Raw genomic sequence first — 17,439 nt, forward strand, 5'->3', positions numbered from 1 at the left:
AGAATTCTGTGTATTGTTATTTTACAGATCAGTATTTCTAATATTTTGTTTAGGGGCTAACAGTAAAATAATTAGTTTAGTTTTCTTTGGGGAAGAAGAGCTACTGAGTTTAGGGTAGTGTATGTGTGTGTGTTTCATCCATCCACCCATTAATTCATCAAAAGTACATGTTCAGGGGCTTAATGTAAGTGTTTACTGTGTAATCATAAAACAAACAGTTCACACCATGCTAGGCAACTCTGGAAAGGTAGTATGCATTTGATTGACTACTCTCTCTCTTCATGGCTCATGAGTGCTATAGGGTCCCCCTCTCCAGCATTCTTCCCCACTTCGCATCTCTTTAATAAGTACTCCAAATTCCAGGCTTTTCCATCTTTTCTCATCATTAAACCTTATGTGTTGAAATCCCTTCTTTCAAATCTCATACTATGTTTTCAACTTATTGATAAGACAAATAAATTTGTGCCAAAATAATAATTTATTCTCCTCAGGTAATATATTTCATATTAACTAGAATCTAAGTTGCCTTAACCTGAAGGTACAGTCTAGTTTGGGAATTTAAAGCCTAGGGAAGGTGAACAATGGGAAATCAATTCGTCGGACTGTCCCACAAGAAGAGTGTGTGTGTTGCGGGGTGAGGTGGTGGGCGGTGGAGGGAACAGGTGGAGTGAGGAAGGGTACTCTAACCGGCTGCCTCACCCATGGGATCATCCAGTATCCTTTCTCATGAATCATGTACAAACAGAATCATTCAGTGCTTAACTTACATATGCCCCAAAGGTGAGTAACACCAGAAGAGTTAGTCATTAATATACATCTTAGGTTTTTGTCACAAGAGCACAGGTAGCCAAAATTTAGAAGTTAAATCTGACCTTTCCTTTCAGCAAGTCGAAGGAACTTTAGAAGACTTCTCCTATCACTTACACAGTCTGAGGAATGACATATTAAACCAGGGTTCTGATTTGCTCCTTACGAGCAACTACAATCTCTCAAACTTAACTTACATGTACTAATGTATTCCACTGGCAAAATGTAGAACTTTCTTCTCGGCGTTAAAACAGCCAGGGAGATGGTCTGTCACATACTTCACGGGAAAAGGTGACTCATGGTACTCTTCCTGCTGCCTCACTGGAGCTCCTCTTTTTATTGTATTCCTACCTTAAAGCATTTTGGGGATTGCCGAATAAAACAAAACACAAATTCTATTCTACTTCCCCTTCTTGAAGTATCAAATCAGGAAAAAGCTCTTAAAAATCAGTGCCTCAGTTTCCCCATTCAACACATGCATTCGTTCACATATGTTTGTTTAGTCATTGCCTGCCAAATCCTTTATAAGGAACAGCTCTATCCATTCCAAAAAACCATTGTGCATTCTCACCTCCTCAAAAAAAGTTTGTGTATAAGATTTTATTTTCTGTTAGATTTACATTCGAAGAGCACGAATTTAATAGGTTTTCTAGCAATATTTACTTTAGTGAACAGAAATTGATCTGAAGTTCCAAACTTAAGAAATGAGTAATTCAAGCCAGTACACGCTCAACTCCTAGAACTTGGAAAGCCTCTGCCCCCATCTTCTGCCCCATTCCTTGGCCCTGCCTAGGAGTTCCTGGCTTTTATCTTACGAGTTACGATCCTGCCAACTGATTACAGTCGGGTAGTGACTATGTGTTGTTCCAACTACTATCTTCACGATGCAACAGTTAAACACAGGGAGTGACTAAAACTGGCGAAACAAATAACTAGGGACTCAGCACCAGCATGAGCTATGAATTTCGCCAATAACTGGCACTCAGAAAAACTAGAGGGAATTCCCTTTGCTAAGCAGTGTCAGTCTGCACTATTGTTTTCCTCATGTCCAAGTGTACGATTGTAAGGAGAATGCATGTGAAGAGACCAGTAAATTAAAATAATGAGAAAGGGGAAAAGCCGTCCTGAATGTAACATCGAAAGTGTTAAGGTAGCCTGAAAGCTTCAGTTTAATTGCTGAATTGAATCTATCTTCTAAAACTTTAGGTATTGTTGCTTATAAAAATGACAACAGAGAAATAATTACAAGTATTTTGATATCAGAATTCTTTCAGCATCTTTATTTTAGGTATTAGTGTTTTGTGTACTATATTTTAAAATTATACTTAAATTGTAAATACCCCTTTATGATATTTATTAAATTCTGAATGTTTTCTTTTTTGAAGAGGAAGATATCTACATTTTGTTTTCAAATAAAGCTAATGGGAAAAATCAAATTCACTTAAATTTGTAGAAAGGAATCTACACCTTTAAGAAGGACAGTTATATCATCATTATCAGGAGCTATAACCTTATTGTCACTTGCTTTAGCTTATCTTCCTTCTCCCTGCACAATTTATAAACTGAAATGCATTTTTCTATAGTTTTTTTTTTTTGAGAGAAAGATCTGCTTTTATAGAGACCTTTATTTTAGAAGTGAGGAAAGAAATAAAATGAGGGAAGGTAAATTACTCTAAAACTCCTGAAGCTAACATTAAACAGGATGATGAAGCAGCCAGAGGCCAAAATGGTATAGGACAACATGGGCTGGCAGGTAGGCCAGTTATGTTGGGTTGCCTGCTACCACTGACACGCTGTTACAAAGCAGTAGCATTTTTCTTCTGCTGTGTTCCCTTCCCTTACATATTTATTTGCAAGAACAGATCAGATCCAGAAAAGATGCCTGAAATTTACCCCAAAACCAAGGGAAAATGGGAGTAGAGGTGCCCGTCAATACCGATAGCCCAGATACAGTCAGATCAAAAGCTAAATCCAATTTAACCCACCTCAGGCAGAAAAAAAGTAATTGAATTAAGCGTCTTCTAAATATGATAAGTTTGGGGATCATAAAGCCAGGCACGAAGCACCAGATTAGAGTAAATGGATGCTGGAGCTCCAGCCGCCCCGCCCACAGGGAGTTTGATGAGCTGCTGCTTTGCCTCTATCACTTTACTACTGAGGCTGAAAACTGATTAAGCTGCTTATGGGGCTCCAGGGGCTAATGGTCTGGCCCACCAAGATTTAAGTAAGCTGCTTGGTATGTGTGGTTTGATTATTACAAGGGAAAGAAAAGGAAAAAAAAAAAAGACAGGAGGATATAGAAAAACTTAAAAGAGTAGGCTTTATTATGTCAAATGGATATACTACTTTGACACTCTAAAATGAATATGGAGTTATTCTGATCCTTTCTCCTTATCTGGTATCAAAACTCATATTTGAAAGCCTTCCTCAAAGAGGACTCACTGTGGAGCCCACCCATTCTGTTTGAAACCGCCATTAGAGAATACAGCGGTGCCTTTAAACATTCTTCTCAAGTGATAGAGTCCGGGTCCTCAGACACTATGATCAGGTAGAGTCCTAGAAAATAAATGCATAATGGGTATTCTCATTGATGCTTCCCCTTGAACGCCACTGGGCAATCGTAATTAGATATAGATCCCTTTCCACCCCAGCCAGCAGATGGCTGCTGCTTGACCATGTAGTAATAGGCAGGCAGGACTGAAGGAATGGAGGGAGCTGATGTGTGCAAAGAGGTTTAAACTTGATGCACAAGTGGAAATTAAAACCCTAGTATTCTCTGACTTCTTTAGCTAAATGCTTTAAAACTATGTCTACCATTTAAAATAAAATTCCTACCTCTGGAGAACAAAGAAAATAAAAAAGTCTTAAGTTTAAATTGCTTTTTAAGATTTTTTTTTTTAATTCTTGTAAAATGACTGAAGGATCTAAACATAGTTTTTAAGCTGACCTCATATTTTCTGGGCAAAACAACCAGAGAAGAAAACAACTACAAATAAAAGAACAGAATCACAGCAGTTTGAGATGTTCTGAAAGTTGTCACAATTATTTTCTAAAAATTTTACTCTTGAAAGAATCAATAGATATGTTTTCATTTAGTGTCTAAAAGCTTCTTAGGCAGTGAGTTATTGTTCATTTAAATGATTAACCAAAGCTTAACATATTCAGAACTTCGGGTTGAACAGACAAAATGTCAGTTTTCTCCCTGGCTGCTAACCTGTCAATCATTAAAGGATATACACTCATAAAAGTGATTTTGACTCATATGCTCTGTTACATTTTATTAAAATTTAAAGTCATCCAACTGTTTGGCTTGAGCACAAAGGATTTAATATGTTCACTGACTTTTATATCTTTTTTTGCTCGTACAATTTTTTTTGCTGAGATATAATTCACATACCATAAAATTCACTCTTTTAAAGTATACAATTCAGTGGTTTTTAGTATATTCACAAAGCTGTGCAATGCATCACCACTGTCTAATTCCAGACACTTTCATCAGCCCCAAAGGAAACCCCAAACCATTAGCAGTTGGTCCTCATTCCCCTGCTCTCCCCAGGCCCTGGCAACCACTCATCGATTCTTCTGTTCCCATGGATTTGCCTGTTTGGGATACTTCATTCAAACAGATCATAAAACATGTATTCTTTTCTGTCTGGCCTCTTTCAGCATGATGTTTTCAAGGCGCATTCATGTTGTCGCATGTATCATTACTTTACTCCTTTTTATGGCCAAATAATATTCCCTGTGTAGATATACAACAGTTTTATCTGTTTATCAGTTGATGAATATTTTGGTTGTTTACACTCTTTGGTTATTGACTATTCATGTACAAGTTTTAAAGTGGACATATGTTTTTACTTCTCTTGATATATATCTAGGAGTGAAATTGCTGGGTCATATGGTAACTCTGTTTAATTCTTCGACAGACTGCCAAGCTGTTTTCCAAAGTGGTTAAACTACTTTACACTCCCACCAGCAACGTGTGAGAGCTCCAGTTTCTCTACATCCTTGCCAGCATTCTTTACTGTCTTGGAATACCTTTTCATGCTGGTTTTTTTTTTTTCCCCATTCTGAATAAAAATTAATTGATTATCAGGCTTTGTAAAGCAAACTACCCCAATGATGGCAGAATTCATGCCAAGACCATGATCAGCAAAGACTTCCTCAGGGAAAAAGCAGGAAAAAAAATGGCCCCTCTGAATGCTCACCTGCTGCAGGTCGGCAAGGGAGTACAAGTGGATCTGTTGAAGAAGGTATTCTCTGGGGAAAATTCTGAAAATGAAGACAAAAACACAAATGAATTGTGGTGCTGCCACAAAACACACCTTTTCTGATTAGTTTCAAAGTCTCGTTCGAGATCCCTTTCCTCTGCCTTCTCTCCTTTCCACATGTGCTCCTCCTCCCCACCCTCTGCGAAACCTGTGATGATACCTTTTCTCAGATCTTTTTCTTCCTAACACAGATACAAACTGGAAGTGAGAGTTTGATCTTTGATTTCTAATGCAATCCGAGGTGCTACAAGTACCATGTAGTGGTTCAGGCCTGAGGGCCAGAGCAATCAGGTTTCTTGTTCCAGCTGTGTCCCTAACAAGCTGTGTCATCTCAGGCAAGTCGCAAACTCCATTCGGCTTCAGCTTCTTCGCTATTGAATGAAGCTGACTGAACTCCATGTTTCCAAATATCTTTCCAGCTCTATTATTCTATGTCTAATTTAATAGATTTCAGAGTTGAAAAAAATCAATTGGAGTGGCAACCTGTGTGTCTTTTTTCTAGAGGCTCCCATGGGTTTCATTAGTAGGGACAGTGGTGCTGAATATCACATCAATGAATTTTTGATAAGTTTTTGAACCTAGGTACAAGTGGGAATAATGGAACAAAATATTTCAAATTGAGACTCCCTGACAAAGTCCAGTATCTTTGGCTGCTCTCAGTTCATAGCATCTGGATAAATGGCAGTGAGTGAACTTAAAAACCAAACAAACACTAGACTATTGATGAGCAGACATGTACCAAAGTGTAGATGATTAGAAAAGCACACACACACAAAACAAAACTCATGGTGGTAGCATTTTCTCTTTGTCTTATATGGTACTATGCAATTTTCTTGTATTCTAAATGAAAGAAACCACCAATTTATTCAATTTACATTTATGACTGTCTATTACGTGCCAAGCACCGTGCCAGGCTCTAGGAAGACAATTATGAATAAGATAGTCCTAGTATCTGAGTTCAAGAAGCATAAAAGTCAAGTGTGAGAAAGATATATAAACTGATAATTCCAATACAACGTGGTAACTGAAAAGAGGAGTAATGCACAGGTATTTATTTTGGGGATGGTCTAACACAGTGGATCCCAACTCTGGCTGTCTATTAAGAACACTTTGTTTCAGGCATCTACATGGGGGTCTTGGAACGTGTCCCCCATGGAAAAGGGGGGACTACTGTGTGTGTGCATTTGCAAGAAGCCTGGAGACCTAAACATGTGTAGAAAAGAAAATATAGGATACGGTCTTTCAGAGGGGCTGCAAGGATAGCAATGTATGATAATCTAACGCAGGGAGAGGATGTTCGAGCATGGCTGAATGGGAAGCATAATCTTTTTCAAAGGTGACTGCTTAATAATGAAATTCTTTAAATAAGGTAAAATAAAAGCAATGTGGCAGTAGAGCTGAGAAATGGAGACACACTGAACCAAGTAAATAGGCTGGAAAAACATTTCAAGATTAGCTTCTGCCTCTTCTGTTGGTTTGTACAAATATAGGTCAGCTAGAGAAAGAGGAAGAAGGTGACTGAAATGAACTGTAGTAGGGACAAATTCAGGGTAGCATATCTATCATATTTTGCTTCTTAAAGTTTTTTCTAATCTAAAATCTTAAAACTTCTATGACTGAGAATATACAAGATATAAGAATTATTTATAAACCAAATCATACTGGTGCTCACTTACTAGAGTACGGTAGCCAGTTAGTTATCCAGTCAACAAACACTTGAATGCCAAATATAAGCCAGGTGTTGTGCTAAATGCTGGAGATGGATTATGTCAATGAACACAGATGATGAGCAACAAAGAGAATATCCAGTTTTTTAATAAAAATTATTTTATAGTGATGTAATTGGCATCACTATATTAGTTATATTAGTTTTAGGTGAACAACATAGTGATTTGATATTTGTATACACTGTGAAATAATCACCACAATAAGTCTAGTTAACATCTGTTACCTTATAGAGTTACATATTTTTTTCCTTGTAACAAGAACTTTTACAACTTCTTAGCACCTTTCAAATATGTAATTCAGCATTATTAACTATAGTCACCATTCTGTACATGACATCCTCATGACTTATTTATTTCATAACTGAAAGTTTATACTTTTTAAGCTCCTCCCACCATCAATGTGTTCTAAGTTTGGTTTCTTTTATTTTTGTTTTTCATTTTGTTTTTAGATTCCATACATAACTGAGATCATAAAATATTTATCGTTCACAGTCTGACTTATTTCACTTATCATAATTCCCTCAAGTTCCATCTATATTGGCACAAATGGCAAGATCCCATTCTTTTTTATGGCTGAATAATATTCTATTGTATATATACACATCATATTTTCTTTATCAATTCATTCACTGATAAGACACGTAGGTTATGTCTATAACTTGGCTGTCATAAATAACACTGCAATGAACATGAGGGTGCATATGTCTTTTCAAGCTAGTTTTTTTTGTTTTCTTCAGATAAATACCCAGAAGTGGAATTAATGGATCACATGGTAGTTCTATTTTTAATTTTTTTAGGAACCACCATGCTGTTTTCTATAGTGTCTGCACCTTTTCTCTACATCCTCACCAACACCTGTCATTTCTTCTTGTTTTTTTGTTTGTTTGTTTTTTCGTTTTTTTGTTTTATAATAGCCATTCTAACAGGTGCAAAGTGATATCTGATTGTGGTTTTGATTTACATCTCCCTGATGATTAATGATGTTGAATATCTTTTTATGTATCTGTTGGCCATCCGTATGTCTTCTTTAGAAAAATGTCTATTTAGATCTTCTGCCCATTTTTTAATCAGATTGTTTTTTTGCTTTCGAGGTGTATGGATTCTTTATATATTTTGGATATTAACCCCTTATCACCTATATGATTTGCAAATATTTTCTCCCATTCAGTAGGTTGCCTTTTCATTTTGTTGATAGCTTCTTTGTTGTGCAGAAGCTTTCTAGTTTGATGTAGTCCCATTTGTTTATTTCTCCTTTTGTTGCTTTTGGTGTCATTAAAAGAATTATCACTAAGCCCTATGTCAAGAAGCTTATTGCCTGTATTTTCTTCTAGGAGCGCTATGGTTTCACGTTTTATGTTCAAGTCTTTAATCCATTTTGAGTTGTTTTTGTATATGGTGTAAGATAATGGTCCAGTTTCATTGTTTTGCATGTGGCTGTCCAGTTTTCCCAACACCATTTATTCAAGACTGTCTTTCCCCCATTGTATATTCTTGACTTTTTTGTTGTAAATTAATTTAGCATATTTGCATGGCTTTATTTCTAGGCTTTTCCTTACTAGGTTGGGTCCTTCTTCCTTCTAAACAGTTTATTCTTCTTAAAATAACTAACCAACTTTGGGCACACGCATCTCTAATATTCCTTCAACATTATTTGTACAGCTGAAGTTAGCTATGTATTTATTTAGTGTTTCTATGTGTGTAAATATATTTCACAAATGTTTATTTTCTCTTTCCATTTAGAAGAGATTCTAAGCCCCTCCAGCAGCACCTTATCTACTGTCTCCTATCACTCTTCAGTGTCTAAAACTATAATTTACATGAGGTCAGTCATAATAGACATAAAGAACTGGAAAATGCAATATATGCAGAAAAGATAAAGGAACAGAGCTTATTGTGTCTGGAGAAGATGCTGTGTCCAGATTTAGTGGTGGCCATAAAAAATACAGACTTTTAGAACAGATAATGTCAATCAGCTTTTCTTCTCCCTGGAGGACAGATATTGTAGCCTGAAAGCACTGAAGTAAAATATGAGAATAAATTTCCTGAGAGGGAAGATTGAGAGCTATTAAAATATGTCTCTTATAGTGATGCTTTTTAATGTAAGTGAAAGAAGAAAAAAACATCTTGGAGCTATTTAGAGGTAGAGACACAGTACTCTGCTTAGAGGAGGTAAGGGTTTCGAAGGCAGGGTCAGATGACTTAAGCCTTACTCCCGCTGTCAGTTTGTTCCTCTTTCCCATTGCCTTCGTCTTCAAGGCAGGCTGAATATCCAAGACATTCTCTAAATATCTTCTTCAGGCGGACCATCCACAGGGGATGTGCAAGGTAAATAAAGACATAAAAGCCAAGCCCAGAAAAGTGTTGGCAACTTCCCATCTGGGTAATGCCAAGGGCTTTTCCCTGCTGTGGCTTAGATGTGTAAGTTGGCTTGTCTGACAGGAGCTCTTTAGGAAAGGGATGTAACAAGCAGGGACTCTCAGGGGCCAGTCCTCAAACTCTGAGTAGTGGAAAGGGTTGTGGAGAACTTGCAGGACCAAGGCACGCTCAGGTAGCATTAAGCGGCCTTATGCAGTTCTGACTAGAAGACAGGGCTCTGTAGGGGATGCAGCCCTCAGGGACTGCTGGGGGAGCCGTTCCTATCTGGGAGGCAAAGCTTGGCATTCCCTTAAGAGAGTTATGTCTGCATTAATTTCACTATTAATGTATTCAATAAAGGATGGATGATTATTTGTATTGTTTGTCAGAAAACACTTGTGATTATATCTCCCATGAATTTAATGCAAATGAAGTCCAGCCTTATGACCTCTGACTTTCACTATGGTGAAAACCTAAAATCAGCAGTGGATGCTGGGGACATAACATGTGACAAACACTGTGCTAGGCCCTGGAGACTTGGAGTTTTTTACTATCAGAGAACATGTAGACCAGTGGGGTAAACAGGCAAGTAAGTCAACAGTGCCTTACTTGTCAACAGACAAGTAAGTCTCCACATTGTGTGCTGAGATCCACAGCTATGCACGCAGGGGTGAGGGAAGCCGGCAGAACACCTGGTCAGGAAAGGCCTCAGAACTGACATGGCAGTTAATCTGAAGAAGTGGAAGGATGGGCCTTCCAGGGGAAGGGAGCAGGGTGGGTAAGAGCAGAGAAGCCGAGCGAGAACAATGATCTCAGGACGGGCTGTCTGTGTAGGTGAAGGAGTGGTTCGTGTGTACCTGTCGGGGAGGGGAAAACTGCAGGGTATGAGCTTAGAGTGTTAGGATGTAGCCAGACATGAGCAGTCTTGAATGCTTTGCTCAGTGTCTACCCTAAAAGAGATGGGGTGCCACAGAAGTGCCTAAAGGAGGATAACGACATGGTTAGATTTGTGACTTTAAAAGATTACTGACAGCAGAAGGGGATAGGTGGAAGAGACTGAAGTGATAGATAATTTTGGGGTGGGGAACTAGATGACAAATGATGGGGCCTGAACAGAATTTAAATGATTGCCTGGGGCTGGAGAGAAATCTACAGAAAGATAGATTTCTGTGGCAGAATCCGCAGGTCATGATGATTCACAAGTGGAGGCCAGGAAGTATTTGAGGATTATTCAGTTTTCCAGTTAGGTCCAGTAGGTAGACGGTAGTTCCATTTACTGATATAGGGAACAAGAAAGAGGAGTTGTCTTTGGGATAAAAAGGGAGCTCAGTTGTCGGGGCAGAGGACTGGAACTGTCTGCGAAGTACCCAAGTGGAGTCATCCACGAGTCCAGGTAGGAGGTGTGTGTGCCCCCAGCCTACATGTGTTAGGTGAAGCCATGAGAATGAGTCATAGCCCAGGACAGCACATATAGGGAAACAAAAGACTAGTTGCTGGCAAAACTACTATTTAAGGAGTGGCTGCAGGAGGAAGTCTGGAAAGGAGCAGCTTGACAGGAGAAAGAGCAGAAAAGGCAGCATCAGGGAATTCAAGGAAGGAGATAATTTCAAGAAGGAAGAAGAGGGTCAACAACATTAATGGCAGTGGAGAGGTCAAACAATATGAAGGCCAGAAAAGTGCCTGCTGGATTTGGCAAATGGGAATTCATGAGTGACCTTGGACAGAATAGTTTCAGGGGAAGAAGAGGAAAGCCAGACTGCGGAGGGGTAAAGGACTGTGGATTACTCTTGTGAGAAGCTAACTTTAAAGGAGAGAAACTGGGCCATAGCTAAAGAAAGACGTAGGACTAAGAATTCTTTTCTTAAAGATGGGAGAGACTTATTTATATGCTAAAATGAAGAAACTAGTTAGAAGCAGGAGCTGCAGGTACAAAAGTCAGTATAACTGATGGAGCCTGGCCCTGGAAAGGCCTAAAAGAAATGGGATGTGGACCCAGCTGGAAGCTCTTTCAAACAGACATGTTTACGTGCGTGTGCATGCATGCGTGTGCGCGCACACACACACACATACAACCTGAATTTTCTTAATTGAAATGCTTCAAGTTTTTACTAAAATGTAAAAAGGTAATTACCAATTTCTCCAATGTTCCCTCCAAACTTCAACATATTAGGATGCAGAAGCTACAAACTGACTGAAGGTTATCTCTGATTTAGCGGTCCTTTGGTAAACAGGATCTTTACTGCAGGAGGGTGTTGCCTTTTGTTTTCCGATGAGCCTGCTGTGTTTTGGATTTTCTGTCCATTAAGTGACCTCCCTGCACTGCAGGTCTATTAATCATCAGGTCTGACAGCATTTCTCCGGTAGGCCAGCCACGAAGACAGCCCTGCTCATGCCAGTGCAAGTTCATCTGGTCGGTCCTGACACCAGAGCCAAAGGACAAACATGATAAGGGGAGTCAACTCCACACTTCACTCACCCATCAAGGGAAACCACATCACTGGCAGGTAGCACTATCAAGTTCTCTGATACCAAAGAACAGTGAAGGAACCTGCTAGAAAATCATGAAAATTGACCAGCACAATCATTTCTAGTGCCAACATTTTCTATTTTATCATCTTTAGATTTGCTTGACACACCAAGAAGGTAACTTAGGCTTCATTATAGATTGCTCTAATAAGAAAGGTTAGAAAAGATGAAAATTAAAAAGGAAAAAGATCATATATGATTCACAGCTCATATTATGCAGCTGGCACTTGAGGTTAAAAATGCAGAGATAATTGCCTATGAAATCAAAGGCAGGAATCTTTACAAAAAAGGTTGGGGGTCCTCATTCCGTTTTGTACCAGGACACAGAGTCAAATACATCAAGACTCATTTAACCTGACTAATTTCTGAGGACTTCAACTCAGCTCCCACCAAGCCCTGATGCTCAGGAGAGAAAAGAACCCAAGTCAAGCTCTGAAACAGGCAGATCCTTTGCAGGATTTTGATAGATTTAATAACATCACCATTTTCCTGAAGTTCAGTTCTTTGAGTTGCACAACTGGCATTTAAAAAACCAATGATAAAAATGAAAAAAAAAAAAGTTTGTAATGGAAATATCTCAGCACATGTAATATCCTTTAAAGATCTGTTTTTCTCATTCACATACACACAAAGTCAAAAGATAACAACCTCCCCCACCCCAAAAAATCTCCAATTTTGATTCTAAATCATAAGGGTCTATAGGAAGAATATGGATAGAGGTGCATAAGGAATAATTTTAAAAACCCATTTATTCATGTATTATTATGTGTTTCCAAGAATATGTATTCCAGGGTAGATAATTTGTACTGAATTGAGAAAGCCTCAATGTCTTTCCTTTGGAGGACATGCATACCCACACTGAAATCAGCAAAAAGCACTGTGAAGCATCACCGGGGAGATGCAATTTGGTGTTCTTGATATGAGCTACAAACTATTCCTGAAATAGTTACATTAGGCTGGATGTGGACAGGACTCATATATCTAGCTATGCTCCCAGCTAATGGAAAAACAATTTTAAATCAAAGGCAGATATTTCGATAGCAACCCATGTGGAAGAAACAAACTTCAATCATTTCTCTAGATAACCTCATTTTACTAATCTCATTGGCTGAAAAAAATGGTAAGATTGCATCAGATACTATATCTTGGCAGATAGTTATGGGAAATAAGCGTCTCTTTTACCTGCTCATTCAGAAATTATGCTTAAGTTTCTTAGCAACAGTCTCTCCCTGGAGTAGAAATAGTTGGGAAGTAATTTTGGTTGTGATTATTCTGGGGTCTGCTTATAAAAGTGACAGATTATAACACAGTTATTATAGATCTCAGTTCAAATTCTTAAATTTTTTAACAGTTCCAAGAATATAACACTTTTCTGCAATAAATTTATTTTTTGTTATCTCTTAAAAAACAATTTTAGATAATTTTTATATATATTTCATTTAAGCTCAGAATATTCCATTTAATCTCAGAATAAGGTAAAATCACTTTCTAACTTTCTGAAGGATTTCTCAGTAAATAAAATCTATGTGTATATTATCGTAAAATTAATATATAACTTGCCAGTTTCTTTTTCAAAGATTATTAACATGTTTAGTTTTGAATGACACTATCTTTTGCAGACAGTCTGTAGGTCCCTCTTAAAATGTGGCTATTGGTATATATATAATTTGCTGAATGAGCTCACTAGAAAAAAATAAAGAGGGAGGTGCTATTAGTTCAGGAGGTCCAATGACTTAAAACCTTAGTTCTAGAAGTCATCCAAGGGAAAAAGGATTCTTGAGGTAGAATAAGAATTTTACCTCAAAAACTATCAAAACAATATCATGTATTTTAGCAGTTTGAGTCCTCATAGCTTCATGCAGCTAATCTGTTGAGACTAAAGCCCCGACTACAGCTAATGACACTTTTACTTAGCTGACCTGAAATCTAGCCACAAAGTCTTGCTAAATTAAATCTTACAGAGAACATAAAGAGTAGTATTCATTTATTGAACTTAAAGAAGTGTTATCTACAATTGAAGTGCAACAATTGGTGGTCTTTAATAAGATTAATGATAATATTGTTGCTAAAATGAGCTTATTCTTTTAAAATTTAATATTAACCAGACTTCGTTGGCTAATAACTGCACAGATCTCAGATTTCAGTTATATCTGTCATATGTAGCTCAGAGACACAGCCAGTCCAACCTGTGTAGATTATGTTTTAAGAACTAGGCTGCCTCAAGAGATGTGTTCTTAAAAAGCTAGCCTCCTAAATAAACTAAGTGTATTTGATTCACAACAGCATGCAATCTTTTCTCTCTGTAAAGGAAAATCCCTCTTGTTAATATGTCTGACTTTTGCGGGGGGGTGGGGCAGGGAGGAGGGAGTCAGGGGAGGAGAGATGGTGTTGCTATGAAATGATCTCTCCCAATCTTTTGTTGGATACACTGAACAATATCCTCATTTACTTCTAAGATCGATGGTATGTAAGTATGCTCACACATCAAAACACCATTTCTGCTCAGTGACACATGATGCTTTAGACAGTTACTGGCATAAAAAGATACAATATACTAAGTGAAATGGTTGGGTTAAAAGTAGTAAGAACAGTATGAAAGTATTTTTATATGGAAAAAGTCTGGAAGGACATGCACCATACTGGTAGGATAATGAATGGGTAGTCTTCTTATTTTTGTTTTCTATGATGAACAATGTTTTTTGTTGTTGTTGTTTTTTAATTAATAAGAAAAAAATAAGTTTGACCAAATTAAGTGGATAGAATCTTGGTAATAGTACTTTATTCATTTAATTAACTTGTTTGACAAATATTTATTAGCCCCCACTATATGTCAGGTATGGTTCTAGGCTGTAGAGATACATCAGTGAGTAAAACAGATAAAAAGCCATGTCCTTTTGTAGCTTACATCTAGTGGGGAGAGCAGGGCCACTGCATATGGTTGTGTAGGTTGGGCAAAGTGCAAATGCCATATCTACATAAGATGGCCTAAGAGAGGGAGACGGACAAAATAAAATGCCATGTTATGTGGTAATATGCAGAGAAAGAAATAAACACAAGAAGTGTTTATTTAAATTGCAATTTGGTTGCAATTTAAACTTTTTAAAAATCTTTTTAGATGAACGTCACTTTTTAAAATTTATTTTTCAATTACAGATGACGTACAATATTATATTAGTTTCAGGTATACAAACAGTGATTAGATGTTTATATATCTTACATATTGATCACCCCTGAGTACCCATTTGATACTACACAGTTATTTCAATATTATTGACTATGATCCCTATACTGTACTTTACCTTCCTGTGACTATTCAATGGTTGTGATGTTAAATAAAGTGGTCAAGGATGCTTCATGCTTCATTAAGGTGACAGTTGTATAAAAGACATAAAGGAGGTAAAGAAGCAAGCTATGCAGTTATCTGGGGGAAAAAACAAGTATAGAAGCTCACCTAGGAGCCTGCTTTGTGTGCTCAACGTAAAGGCTGGTGTGACTAGAACAGAGTGAATGAGGGTGGAAGGTAGTGGGAGAAGAGGGCTTTTCCTTGGAGCCAGAGGTGAAGCTGTTAGATATAGTTTGGATCAGAGGTGACATGATTTAATCTACACGTTAACTTTAGCTGTAGTCTTAAGAACAGACTGAAAGGGAGATCAGTTACTACAATAATTCAGGATTAAGACAGTGACTTGGACCTGGGTAGTAGCAGTGGAAGTGGTGACGAGTGGATATATTTTGAAGGTGAAGTGGAAAGGATTTGCTGATTGGTTGGATGTGGAATATGAGAGAAAGGAGTTTGGTCTGAATCACTGGATGGGGAGTCTGCAGGAGGAACAGTCTGCAAGGGGAGTGGGGGCAGAAATAACAGGAGCTCGGTTTTGAACACATTGAGTTTGAGATGCTATTAGGTGTTCAAAAAAACCTTTTAACCTTTGATGTTAGCCTCCCTTCAGTGAACTCACTAGAAAGACAGGGGGTAATAAGAGTAAGAATAGAAAGAGAATCTTGGTAAATCGATGACATTTATGGGGAATCTTCTAAGAGCTTAGCTGCTAAATTTTGCTTGAAGGAAGAGGAAGCAATGAGATTCTGACAAGACACACACACACACACACACTCGTTTTTTCTGGTATTCACCAGGATAGGTAATGCTAACAAAAATGACAATCTTTATGATAGATATTTCTCATTATTCAGTAAAGCTGGTATTTCCCTGAGAACTGATGCTGGATATAATTATAATTTCAAATAAAATGTGAAACCAAAGGCAGGAAAAGGTGGTTTAGAAGGTAGAAAAATCACTTTTCATATTTTTGAGAGTCACGAGTTCTTAAGCTCTTAATTGTTTCAGAATGGTCTAAGCCAAGGACTAAACTTGACAAATAAGTAGGACCAAATGTACCCCTCAAACTGACACGGTTCTGCTCTAAGCAATTGGGAAAATAGGCTTAATTTGCCTATGGGCCTCAATAAGTGTTGGAGAGAAACCAGTTTTAAATTTATATTTTAAGAAACAAATTGTATTCATCAGACATCCCAAGTTCCCAAATCACATTTTGATGATAGAGAATGGGAAATGTTCAAGCATCCACATTAATTTATAGAATGTTTTTCCCTGGAATGGATGATTTCACTTCACTCAGAAGAGAAAATCTGACTTAAATTAGGATTTCCTAAATGCTAGTCCAAACAACAGGTATTGGTCTGGTGATGTTTTTAGCAGTCCAAGGTAAAAATGAGAAAAAAAAAGAAAAAAAGAATAGTAGAATAAATTTTAAATCTATTTGATTTTTAAAAGCTGTTTGATTTCTGAGCTATTTGCTTCTTTTTTTTTAGTGTTACTACGTTCTTTTATGAAATAATGGTGAGAAACAGGCACTAATGTTTTAAGTTTGTTTTTGCTAAATACATATATAAAAAAACTTTAGATATCTCCACATTTTTGTTTTAAATCTACAGATTTGTGAAATAGAAAAGTCTGGTAAACACTGACCTAGAGAAAATGAACTCTTAGCGCTAAGCCAGTTGTCACGCCTCGCTCTCTGAGGCTGACTGAGCCAGTAGTGAGCACGGGAGTGCCTGTGCCAGCAATCCCATCTTACCACTCACGGGACAGTACTATCTGCCACCTCCCTGCTGTCACACTCTCAGTAAAGGCTTCAGGAGAATTGAAAATGGTTGCTCTTAAGAGTCTGGAGACCTCTGGACGTCACCATCACCAAGGGCAAACATACTGGGGAAAGGAGCGGCAATCTGAACATTAGAAAACCTTGTTCTGAGCGTGGACTCTACTGCTTACCAGCTTTGTCACCTCAGGCAAGTCAGTTTTTTCTCTTTCTAAATACCATCTGTCATATCCATTTAAAAGGGCTGTCATAAAGAATAAATGATATATTTATGGGAAAGTACTTTTTAATTGATAAAATCATAATTATCTTACATGGACACAGGTACCATTATTTACATTCATAAATAAATGAAATAGGCTGGGTACAAGAAAAACAGGGCAGCAATTTATTACATACCAAACGGCAGCGGGTTTGGGGAGACAAAAGGAGCAGCAGACGCTATGGCAGAGTAGAGTCCAGTGTCTAAAGCTGACTGCTGCTCTCCAGGGATGAGGGAACCCTGTATAATCACAGCTTCTGATTTCCCAAGAGGCACCAGAGAGCTAGTTTCATTTTGTGTGTGCGTGAAAACCCCTGTTTATTTACACGCTAGCAATTATTTCAACGACTTTAAAATCTGGTGAGGGC

At 37.8% G+C, this 17,439-nt stretch overlaps 1 protein-coding gene across 5 annotated transcripts in view; it reads right to left on the reverse strand.

The window, feature by feature from the left end:
- PLEKHM3 (pleckstrin homology domain containing M3) overlaps positions 1–17,439 on the reverse strand; it is a 168,794-nt gene that overhangs the window by 65,904 nt on the left and 85,451 nt on the right. For 4 of the 5 annotated variants that reach the window (XM_039844590.1, XM_039844592.1, XM_039844591.1 and 1 more), the window contains one exon: positions 5,016–5,079. In XM_039844590.1, coding sequence (XP_039700524.1) covers positions 5,016–5,079 — 64 coding nt within the window. Of the gene's footprint in view, positions 1–3,102; positions 3,364–5,015; positions 5,080–17,439 lie in introns of those variants that run through there. The other variant, XM_039844594.1, reaches the window with a different exon arrangement.

The sequence above is a fragment of the Pteropus medius genome, unplaced genomic scaffold (assembly GCF_902729225.1).
Source record: "Pteropus medius unplaced genomic scaffold, Ma_sr-lr_union100, whole genome shotgun sequence".
Taxonomy (NCBI): domain Eukaryota; kingdom Metazoa; phylum Chordata; class Mammalia; order Chiroptera; family Pteropodidae; genus Pteropus; species Pteropus medius.